The 12519-nt window shown below is 39.2% G+C and overlaps 1 protein-coding gene across 1 annotated transcript in view; it reads right to left on the bottom strand.

Annotated features, from left to right (window-relative positions):
* Positions 1–413: 413 nt before the first annotated feature.
* Positions 414–12519, bottom strand: part of KHDRBS3 (KH domain containing, RNA binding, signal transduction associated 3) — a 74536-nt gene continuing 62430 nt past the window's right edge. Inside the window, exons 7-8 of the mRNA XM_009882916.1 lie at positions 4854–4912; positions 414–1022 (exon numbers count right to left, since the gene is read on the bottom strand). Of these exons, the coding sequence (XP_009881218.1) occupies positions 931–1022; positions 4854–4912 (151 nt within the window). The 3' untranslated portion in view covers positions 414–930. The remainder of the gene's footprint in view (positions 1023–4853; positions 4913–12519) is intronic.

The raw sequence follows: 12519 nt of genomic DNA, 5'->3' as shown, positions 1-12519 counted from the left end.
TTAAAAGCTTTGTGTTTATTGCTTCCAGCACGGAGCGAGGTGGTCATTAACGTACCAAAATTCTCATAAAAATTCCAAAGTTGCACTAGTGAAAAAATGCTCAACAAGATGAAAACTAGTCACATCTTTTTCAGAAAATTCATTAGCTATTTTAAACCATTTTTAACAAAAATATTTTGATTTAATGTGGCACTCAAGCAGATCCATACCATTTGGATACTTTAAACAGCATTTATATCTACTGTGAGTATATATATATACATTTAGGTTTATACCAATTTTTTAAAGAAGTTGCGCAATGTTTAATATGAGCCTTTTATGCTGATCACTGTTAAACGTATTTCTCCCTGTTTACTACTATTTATGAAGTTTTATTATAAGATAAAGCATAAAATTAATCTCACACACACTGATTTTCTTTCAAAAGTTTATTTAGTATCAAGCAAGGGTAAAACTTTGCTTAACACTACAGAACATTTCAAGACTTGTGTTACAAAATACCACATTATTTGCATTTGTAATTTGCTTCCCTTTTTACGCATGTTTGCAAAGAGAAAAACTAGCAAATGGCTGAAAATAAAAACTAAAAACTAAATTGTTGAAAACCTTTAAAATAAAAGGTTACGCTTATGTTAAAAGAATGGACTAACATATTTAGTAAACCTATTTTTTGTTTAACACTAGTTAATCAAAGGTTATTTTTTTGATCGCCTATTTTTTCAAATACAGCTTGGAAATAACAAAGTTCCTTGTTTTACATATCTTTCTGTCCAGGTTGTTCTTTCAACAAAGTATTTTAAGTTCAGTCCATCCATTCAGATTTTTTAAGCGCTTTGATTTAATAAAAAGGGATTGTTCATAGAAAAAATTACTTTGAACAGTATACAGGACTGGTGGAGATTGGATATTTCACAACATCAGACAGTACAATCAGTATCTGGCATATGGCTGGTCTCTGTAGACTCCTTTCGTTGTCCTTGCAGAAGGTGCCTTGTGTCTTGAGTTGGTCCATTCTTCTTGCCCTACAAGAAGACAAAAATATAGTTAGACCCCTTCCAGTGTTCTCGGATGCTGTATTTACTTTTTCCTTATTTAATTGTGAATTAGGTAGCAACATTTTATCTACTGAAACCAAGGTTTACAAAGTAAAGTCTAACTCTTGAACAACAAAAAAAAATCTGGGTAGAACACATCTTTATGAGCTACCCCACAAGGCTTTTTCAGCACATAATGGCAGGGAGTGTGACAGGCTAACGGCAAAAATATTTAGGGCTCTGGCATTCAGCTGGACCTGCTTATTGCAAATACACAGAAATGCCAGCTATAGCAGCACACCTACAAGTAATTATGCTCAGATGAAATGAATGGAGGATATGAATTATGTATAAGCAAATACGCTACCCTCAAAAATAAGTTTCTTTGCATCAGTACCAATTTAGGCTTAATTCAAATATGCAATCCAATAGTGCAAAGCCTCAAGTATCACTAAACACACCTGGGGCTTCTAATAATCTAGGGGTAATATTCAACTTCACTGTAAACATACACTTCTAAAACGCAAGAAATAGGAAGGCAGATTATAAAAAAAATTAAAAGGGCAAGGGAGATTGCTGGTTTGAATTTTGACAAAATAAGTTTTTTAAAAGCTTGTGTTATATTTAATGCTGCATAAACCTGCCACATTTTATTGGTAATAAAAATTAACAAGAAGTAGCAAAGTATTGTCTTAATAAATGAGAATCAGACCTACTGTGCCACACATTTACAACAAAAGAGAAGACACAGGACCAATGCAGAGTATAATGCAACAGTACTTAGGTGCATTTAAATCAAGTAAACAAAGCAGAGTATTGCCCCTGAGAGAAGAAACAAAACTCAAAAAGCAAACACACCTGAAAAGAGTTTATGTGTTTCCAGGTCTGGTTTTGGAGAACTGCCCTGCCCTAAGCAGACCAGTGTCCAAGTGAACCCAGCGCAATCCAGAAACTAAGCGTGGAATCCAAATGACTAGGTATGGTAATCTAAGATGTAGGTATCACTTTATCTTTCTAGTCAATTAAAAAAAAAAATTAAAAATATGGAAGTAAACAGTCAAAGAACACCTGTACTTTGAGTGGTAAGGTAACTTCCTCAGACAGTAGATAGTTATCTTTCTAGTCAATTAAAAAAAAAATAAAAAAATGGAAGTAAACAGTCAAAGAACCCCTGTACTTTGAGTGGTAACTTCCTCAGACAGTAGATATATGAAATTAGGTGACAAGAATCCTGTAAGTCGAGGGTCTAATGTCACAAACTCTTCACAAAAGTCTCATCCTAGCTACTTTATTTTTAAAAATGGAGGTGGTTGCCTTCAGACCCTAGGTTATATATGATGCTGAGGTGGTCAGAACATATGCCTAGGCAGTAAAAAGAAAACTGGGAGGAGTGGCTGACACACCAGAAGGCTGCGCTGTCATTCAGAAAGACCCGGACAGGCTGGAGAGTTGGACAGAGAGGAACCTAATGAAGTTCAACAAGGGCAAGTATAGGGTGCTGCACCTGGGGAGGAATAACCCCAGGTATCAGTACAGGTTGGGGGCTGACCTGATGGAAAGCAGCTCTGCAGGGAGAGACTGGGAGTCCTGGTGGACAAGTTGAGCATGAGGCAGCAATGTGCCCTTGTGGAAAAGGCAGCCAATGGTATCTCAGAGTGCATTAAAAAAAGCGTGTCCAGCAGGTCAAGGAAGGTTATTCTCCCCCTCTACTCTGCCCTGGTGAGGCCACACCTGGAGTACTGTGTCCAGTATTGGGCTCCACAGCACAAGAGACAGGGAACTGCTGGAGAGGGTCCAGCAAAGGGCTACAAAGATGATCAGGGGAATGGAGCACCTCTCTTATACAGAAAGGCTGACAAACCTGGGTCTTTTTAGCCTGGAGAAGACTGAAAGGGGATCTCATCAATGCTTATCAATATCTGAAGGGTGGGTGTTGAGAGGATGGGGACAGACTCTTTTCAGTGGTGCCCAGTGACAGGACAAGGGGCAACGGGCACAAACTGGAACACAGGAAATTCCACCTGAACATGAGGAAAAGCTTCTTTATTTTGAGGGTGGCAGAGCACTGGCACAGGCTGCCCAGAGAGGTGGTGGAGTCTCCTTCTCTGGAGATACTCAAAACCTGCCTGGACGCTGTCCTGCCCAACCTGCTGTAGGTGAACCTGCTCTTGCAGGGCGGTTGGACTAGATGATCTTCAGAGGTCCCTTCCAACCCTGACCATTCTGTGATTCTGATTCTGTGATCTGCTCACCATGCAGTCTCACAACCTTTAGTTTGAGGCACCTAATGTTCTTGACATGTTTTAAGGATGATTATTAGTATCTAACTCTGCATTTTACTTGAGGGTTAGCTAGTTAAGAAATAAAATGTATAACTACTTATTTGTAAGTGCAAAAACTTCAGTGGCTTAACGCATAATCATTGTTCAAGGTATTTATAGTCTTCCACTCAACTTGAGTAAATACATCACTTAATATTCTGAGTGGCTGTGTTTGATAAACAGAAAACCAATTTTAAATGCAAAAGCAATGAAAAATCCATATTTTCAACCTTAAATACTGCAATCCACATTTTTCCCTATCAGTCAACTCTGTCTACATTAACAAGTTTCATACATTTTTTTCCACCATCAATTTTGCATTCATGGAATAGTCTTAGAATTATCAGGTTTATAATGGCAAATAGTTTATTTTAATGCTGAAAAAGATTTAAGCTATATATCTATCCAGACCAACTGAAAGTGGTGGGGGACAGAGGAATTTGAAGTGACCTCTTCTTCTGAAGAACTGACTTTCCCCCTTAGGCAAAATAATTAGTTTAAGCAGACGACATTGAGCAAACTTCTGTATTAGGTGCATTTATCACAACAACTTAGCTGAGGTCATGTTAGTTTTCAGCAGGTTTCAGCAGGAAGCACTTCCAAATGGAGTTCAAGAAATACAGCATGGAAAATTTTAAATAGAGCTCTAAAATCACTGAAGCATCCATTACCCAGAATCACAACTCTTTTACACTAATTACTAACAATCCTCAAATGTTTGAGATTTGAGCGATCTGGCTTATATTTCTGTGATCTCTAGCCAGAGATTTAACATTTATCCTTTAAGCAAAGGTGCCTTTTAACATGCTTTATGCTTCTAATCCGTAACAGATTTCTTTAATTAAACCTGTCACTACTACACTCTAGCTTAAAAAAAAAAGTAATCTTTACCATCGGCATATGTTTTTTGCTTCATTACGCATTGTTTTGTCTCCATATGAGTAACCCACTGCCCTCATGCCTATTAGCTACCTAAAGTAATTTCATAACCTTTACATAATGACTCCCTGCTTGATTTCACAAGACTGATGCATGAAAATGAACCTAACACAAAAAGACCATACAAGTCTAAAACGCACTCAATTAGACCCCAATTCAGCTGAGAATTCCATCATATTCTTACTTTGTACTAAATTTCAACACCAGTTGTGCCACACTAGAAGCATTTGCTTCCAGCTGCAAACAGCTCCTGAAAAGAGGTCTCAGACCCCCATTTTTTTCCTCAAATCTCACTGAACATGACATAAGAAGGGTATCTGAAGCATGATTTACATATTTTTATTTGATTTTAGTTTCACATGACTATGTTCGCTAATAGACCACAGAAACCTCCCTCTGTATTTTCCTCAATAACCACATGAGGAGCTCTGTGACAGTGCAAGAATCCCTGAGCAGCTGTTACCCACTGCAGAACTGAAGCTTGCCTTATGGAAATTCTCTTTTGATTATTTTTTCAAGAGTCTACTACTGTAGTCGTTCACCTCATAAAGTTACTCACCGTAAGAGTCATATGTTTCTTCACTCAGTCCATGGCCATAGTCATAGTAATCTGCTCCACTGTACAGGAAGAGGAAAGTAGGAAGAAGAACAAGAAATAAAGCAGTTATATTTTAAGAAGCAATGCTTATCATTACACATTCTTCCTCTGAAAAGAAGAAACCTTAAAGGATATAGACATAGACCCTAAGGTAAGAAAGGTAAGCATCATGTGACACAACGACAGCTTAGGTCCTGTTTGTTCATTTACTAGAAGAGAAACTAAACCATGTTTGCTTTCATTTCACTTTTTTTTTTTTCATTACTGACCCTCTGTTCCATAATGTAAATGTGGAAGTGGGAATTTTAAATACAAAATTATAGTTGGCAAGGTTGAAGATCCTACAAGTGCCAACGAGAGAAGAATAGGAGGTGCAGGTACTGAACCAATTCTTTTGTCATATAAACTTCTTTTCATTATGTACTGCTGCCTTGTATTTTGCCTTTGCATCTCTGAATTCACAGATAAAAAAATCAATAAAGGACAAGCAACTTGCTGATCAGAGGGTTATATAGTTGCTATATGTAGAGAAGATCCAGTGTCTTCAAATCAAGACAAGTGTGCACATATTTAGTGGTAACTCGGCAGTGCGAGGTTAACAGTTGGACTTGATGATCTTAAAGGCCTCTTCCAACCAAAATGATTCTATATGTAAGTGCTATCATTTTAATAGGCAGACAAGAAACAACAATAGCAACTAAGTTAAAAGCAGAAGTATGCAGTCATTAGGATTCACAAGTATGTGCAAATACCATAACCATAGCTAAAACAGTCTTCCATTTCATAATGGCATTCCTATTTTTATGAAGACTACTGAATGAAAACTGAAGAACAAGCCTCATTGCGTACTACTTTTCCATTATGTTTTCATATTTCACGTAAGTATAACTATGAACAGTCTTACATAGCTGACAGCACAGAAGTCTATTTAACATGTTAGCAGGACATCAAAAGCAAGTCTCTTACTTGTTCCTTTCCTTTTCTTTCTAACCACAGCCAGACACAGGCCTGACAATATTTGGAAAATACTCTACAAACTGATGCTATCAAGTCTTTACCTTCTGAGTGAGAAGGAAACCATAAATAACTGATCAGTAGCAAGTAATTGACAAAGTGTTTCTAACATTAGATTCATTTCTAACAAAATAAAAAACAGAGAGAAAAAACAATTTATAGCCTTAACATGACTTAGAAGGAAAAGCATTTATATAAATACATCACAATCACTAAACTGATACAAGACAAAGATCATTTGTTGTGTTTGGGTTGTTTGTATTTTAGGTGTGTGTTTGTGTGGTGTTGTTTTTTTGGTATTTTTTTTAACTAAAGTTTTAAATCCCACAAAATAATCCAGGCCAGAAATAATATGATCCTGGTCTGTGCAAATGCATATCTGAAAAAGTGTGGCTGAGTATTTGTTATTGCTAGTATAAGGCTTCCTAAACAAAAACTTAACTAGAATGCACTATGAAGATCGACAAAAAAGTACGTGTATACAGCCTAAATGATATCCCTGGTTTGCCAGTCCATGCGGTGAGAACCCCAGAACAACAAGGGCAAAGTTGGAAGCATAAGAAATAACATAGTTTTGCCCTGTGGCAGCCAGTGATAAAATAGCCTTTATTCTGACAACCAACTTAAAATTGACATTCACTATCCTTCCACATAGTACTCGGTTATTTATTTTAAGGCTGTCATCAACTTTAGAAGCCTATAGCAGCTGAGCCCTATGCCCGCATCTGTCCAAAGTGCCAGAATGACTTTTGCAGGATTTCATTTCATAGACCTAAAATATCTAATAAACAAAAAAATGACTCATTTTACAGCATGTAAACTGCAAAGTGAATAAGTATCAGAAAGGAAAAAAATCTTTTACTTATACTGAAAGTATATCATGACCCATCTTTATTAACAGACAAACCCTTCAAAATTATCTTTCCAAAAACCACAAGTTATAATGTGAAGTAACACTGCCTAGTGCAATTCAATACTCTCCAGTCTGACCACTTCCGTTTGTGCTCTGTGAATGCCAACACTCTCTCAATTCAACTTTACATTAAACAAATGCAAAACTTCAGATGAGACAACGTAAAGACTATGACCCAAAGAAGGGTACATACAGACAGCTGTAAGGAGTTCTGGGTAAAAAAGAAAACATTTAAAAGATTTTTTTTTGTTTGTTTCCCTCATAACAGTCTGCATAGCCCATGGAGTTCACAGCCAAAATCAAGATAATTGAGGTTTTTTTGGGAGGATTTACAGAAGAATCTAGTACTTTATATGAAGTTGCAACTTACAGAACTGTTTTTCTCCCCCCAGAGCAATCACCTGCTAGAAGGAAACCTACTCAAAGGAACCTGCAATATCAAACTTTTTTGTAAATTCTACATTTGAACACATTAACTGAGATCACAGAGGTCAATTCTATTGTGAGGAATTAAGTAGCTATATTAAATAATTCTTCCTCTGGACAGAAGGTGTGATGTCAATTCTTGTTTTAAAAGCATCCTGAACATTTATTTTTATGTATGTTCTCTGGCACCTTAGCATTCTGACTGAAGGCTATTCAAAAATCTGTATTTCCTTTTAATGGATTTATTCTGGAATGGAAACTGTTTTCTTCCTATTCCTTTCATTTCCTCTCAAAGAAAGGAGAGCAAAACCACAAAACAGGTTCGTTCTTTACCTCATGGGACTCCCTCCTTTCAGAACAAAGAAAAAACATACCATGGATTCCTTCCTTTTTAACCCAGGAAGACTAAACCTGGAGTCTGTTTTGAGTTCATATGTTTACAAATTTGAAATGTCTTGAGGTAATTTTCTTCCGTTTTCTTAATTTTTCCTTAATTCTCCAGTTATCTGCAAGCAGTTTCTTCCTAGCAGCAGGAAGAAAACCTACCTGAAAATTCTGTGGTGTCTACTTCGTAGATGGATAATTACACTGCATGATAGTCAGGCAAGTTTTCAAGCATTTTCCTAACCTTCAAGTAAATAGTACAAGCACAATCAAGACTGGAGTATCAGCTGTGAATCAGGTCTTCTGTATAAATAGAGCCCTTGTTTTTATCTACTAACTTCTTTGTATTCCCATTCCAGCACGATGTCTTTGGGCTGAGCAGAAAGAAGCAAAGATGGCAAAGAAAAAAGCGCTTTGATTTTCTATGAAAACATAAAAACTTGGACCACCCAATGGCACAAGAAGATTAGCAAACAACAATAAGCTTCACAATTATGTCAGTTTTAATTGGTGAGGGCTGGGCATTAATTCTACAATGCTTAGAGGAAGTGTGAAGTGAGGCTTAAGCAGTTTAAATAAGGCCAGGGGGAAGCACCTGTTTTCTCTGTTCAAGAAACAGCCTGAGACAGAGAAGAGCAACTTCAGATTTTAGCACTGTATCAACTCATGGAGTAAGGCCTTAGAGAAGCTTTTTTATCTAGTAAAACAGAGGAGTGGGAAGCTTTTTGCTGTTTTTCTAGAACCATTCTGCTGTGAGTAATGTCTTAATATTTTAATTTAGAGGTATTCAACATAAGCCTTCAAAGGTCTTATGGAATACGACCTGAATCTCTCAGGCTTTTCCGCTAAGCGGATTGTTTTTTTATAAAGATTTGTTCTTCTATTATGGTTCATCAAGATACTTTCAGAAACAAACAGCAGTAACTGGTCTTGACATGATGTTTAAGTTTTAAGGAACTCTTTTATTACCTTTTATACTATATTAATTATTAACTTATTCTGTCTAGATATGTCGAGATATTGTCTTGGGACAGATATCAACAGAATGATAGAGTTTCAACTTACTACTCATGAAGATATAATAGGGACAGAATTTTTGGGACAATCCTGGAACAGGCATGTCAACCACATGGTGCAAGAATTCTACAATACTACCAAAAAACACATAAAGGTAGTCAAAATACAATGTGATTAATGAATGTGATTGCCGCGGCCCTTTAGATTTGATACAGGTATCTTTTAGAGTTGGTATTATGACATTTCTTTGTTTGAAACAACAGTAGTATGGCATGGAGCCTGATTGCTAAGGGCAGAGTAAAAGGTCTCCGATTGAAGACTTCTAGTTTAATGGAAAAGCCCAGACTTAAGCATTGACAAGCCTGGTTAGGAGGTTTAAGCACTGAGTGAACTGAAATTTTGTCTTCACTGATGAAAAACAGCCTTCACAACCAGTTCAGCTTCTTGTAATACTTACTAGAGAAAAATGAAAAAAATATTCTGCTTTTTCTTTTGTACATTGGTATCACAAGTAACTTTGGGACTGGTCCCTTCAAACAGAAGCTAGGGCAATTTCAGAAAGTGACCAAAACCCCTCCCAAACACAAAGGTCTCCTTTTGTGCCAAGAGTAGCACCACATGCATCACCTTTGTCCTTTTACACAGAGTTTGCACAGAACAGCAGCAATGTAGAAAGAACAAATGAGGATGTCCACAGCAAGAGATCTTATATGATAGACCCTGATTGACACGATCACATCCAAACAGAACTATTCCTCAAGGACAAGCCTCTTTCCATAGAATGGTTTGGATTCAAAGGGACCTTAAAGATCATTGAGTTCCAAGCCCCCTGCCAGGGGTAGGGACACCTTCTACTAGACCAGGCTGCTCAAAGCCCCATCCAACCTGGCCTTTGTCCTGGTTCCGGCAGGGATGGGGTTAATTTTCCCAAGGAGCCAGCAGGGGATACAGGTATTCCATGCCATGTGACCCATGCCCAGGTTTGGAGGGGGGAGCTAGCCGGGGAAGGGGGAAGAAGTCGAGGCTTGGAGGGGGCTTCGGTGGTCCGGGTCCAGTCAGGGAGCAGCAGCACTGTAATCATGTTAGTATATTCCTTTACCGGTGTTATTGTTGTTTTCTCTTGCTTTTGCTGTTCTGTTAAACTGCTTTTATCTCAACCAAAGAGTTTCTGCCTTTTTCCTTCCGATTTTGCCCACGGCTGTGGGAGTTCTTTGTTCCCGGCTGGGGCCAAACCAGGACACCTTAAACACCTCTCCCAGGACAGGTCATCCACAACTTCTCTGGGCAACATGTTCCAGTGCTTCACCACCCTCACTGTAAAGGATTTCTTCCTAAAATCTAAATCTACCCTCTTTCAGGTTAAAACTGTTACCCCTTGTCCTCTCACTACACTAACTGATAAAGACTCACTCTCCATCTTTCTTGTAGGCCCCCTTTATGTACTGGAAGGCTGCTATAAGGTCTCTCTGGAGCCTTCTCTTCTCCAGGCTGAACAACACCCACTCTCAGTCTATCCTCACAGCAGAGGCGCTCCAGCCCTATGATCATCTTTGTGGCCTCCTCTGGACTCGCTCTAACAGGTCCATGACCTTTTTATTTTGGGGGGCCCAGAGCTAGACGCAGTACTGCAGGTGGGGTTTCACCAAAGCAGAGTAGAAGGGCACAATTACCTCCCTTAAGATTCCTACCAGATCCTCCTTCCAGATTCCTATCAGATCTTCACACTTAGCTGCTTCTGATATCAAAAGCAACCATCAACAGTAAACAGGATGTTTACTGTCAATGTTGCTGTCAAGATAACAATCACTGTAGTGAAGCTTCTCGTAATTCCACAATTGTTTTGAACATTGAGCTGAATATCTATTCTTAATGCTTCTGTGGGTCACTAGAACACCATGTTCTGTAACCCAGCTAACAGCAGGATGGCATAAAACCAGGATATCAAAAGGAGATCCACATCTTTTGCATATTGCAGACAGATTTTTGTTTAATGCCCAGTTCTGCCACTTCCTAGCAAACGTTTTTGGTACATACTCTCATCCCTGCATCTCAGTTTATATCTGTAAAACAGATAATGATCTCATAAAGCAACTGAGACCTGTAAGTGAAAGCTTTATAACACACGGAAAAATGATGCAATCTTCCTTAAATTATATCCCATTGTACTCTCATATGGATAATACAAATAGCAAATCTATTACCTGTAATCCTAAAAGATGACCGGAGTGCCCCCTCAAGGATTCCCTCAGCTATCACTATTTAGAAATTACTTCTTATAGCAGAAGTTATAATAAATTTCACTTAGCAAAATGCCCTCAGAGGCATCTGCATTCTGGTGCTACCCACCAGGCTGAGAACTACACAGATTTCCCTAAAGCTAACAGTTTTACCGTCTGAAATATTCAGTTACTGTTGTCTGTGAACTCATTCAGTATTGCCCCCCCATGTCCCATCTCTCAAAACAGGAAACGTAAGTGGTAAGTAGCAGAGGTGACTGAAGCACACAGTGCAAATAAGGCTTCTTCTCAGGAACAGCAACAGGCAGCTACAGCTTTACCTTGAAACTATGAATAAAATACAGCTACAATCCATTCCTAAACATGAAAAACGCTATGTAAAACGTCAAAAATTTGCTACACCAAACAAGAAAGCACGAGCAGAAGAAATTAAAAACTGAGACTGCTTAAATATCAGCATTTTAGTTTGGCCTGTGAATTAGAACCAAACCCCAGCCAGCCCCACAACACATTTCATAGAATGGTTTAGGTTGGAAAGGACCTTAAGGATCATCTGGTTCCAAGCCCCCTGCCATGGGAAGGGACACCTTCCGCTAGACCAGGTTGCTTAAAGCCCTATCCAGCTTGGCCTTAAACACCTCCAGGAAGGAGGCCTCCACAACTTCCCTGGGCAATTTGGTCCAGCGCCTCACCACCCTCAGAGCAAAAAATTGCTTCCTAATACCTAATCTAAATCTACTCTCTTCCAGTTTGAAGCCATTAGCCCTTGTTCCATCACTACATGCCCTTGTAAAAAGTCCCTCTCCAACTTTCTTGTAGGTGCCCTTCAGATACTGGAAGGCTGCTATAAGGTATCCCCAGAATCTTCTCTCCTCCAGGCTGAACAACCCCAACTCTCTCAGCCTGTCCTCGTAGCTCCAGCCCTCTGATCATCTTCGTGGCCCTCCTCTAGACCCAATCCAACAGGTACCTGTCCTTCTTATGTTGAGGGCTCCAGAGCTGGACACAATATTCCAGGTGGGGTCTCACCAGAGCAAAGTAGAGGGGCAGAATCACTTCCCTTCACTTGCTGGCCTCACTGCTGGGGCACGCAGCCCAGGATACGTTTGGCCTTCTGGGCTGTGAGTGCACACTGCTGGCTCACATTGAGCTTCTCATCCACCAACACCTCCAAGTCATTCTCCTCAGGGCTGCTCTCCAGCCATTTTCCACCAAGCCTGTATTTGTGCATGGGATTGCCCTGGCCCACGTGCAGGACCTTGCACTTGGCCTTGTTGAACATCATGAGTTTGTCACAGGTCCACATCTCCAGCCTGTCCAGGTCCCTCTGGATGGAATCCCTTCCCTCCAGCATGTTGTCCACTCCATACAGCTTGGTGTTGTCAGCAAACTTGCTGAGGGTGCACTCAATCCCAATTTGTCTGGTTTGCAAAGCAATTCGCAGAATGCAAATTATATGGCTATCAGAGGAAGTCTTAAGCTATGTAAGTATGTAGCAAATGTGTTCCAACTGCTAAATGGAGAACAAAGATGCGAACAAACATTAACATTGAAAAAGGATGATTTTTATTACTCTGGGGTCTGTACTGGGACCTGTACTGTTCAACATCTTTGTTGCAGACATGGACAGTGGGGT

Source organism: Charadrius vociferus, unplaced genomic scaffold (assembly GCF_000708025.1).
Source record: "Charadrius vociferus isolate BGI_N301 unplaced genomic scaffold, ASM70802v2 scaffold360, whole genome shotgun sequence".
In the NCBI taxonomy this organism is placed as follows: Eukaryota; Metazoa; Chordata; class Aves; order Charadriiformes; family Charadriidae; genus Charadrius; species Charadrius vociferus.
The sequence above is the reverse complement of the archived record's forward strand: the minus strand, read 5'-3'. Positions and strand labels throughout refer to the sequence as shown.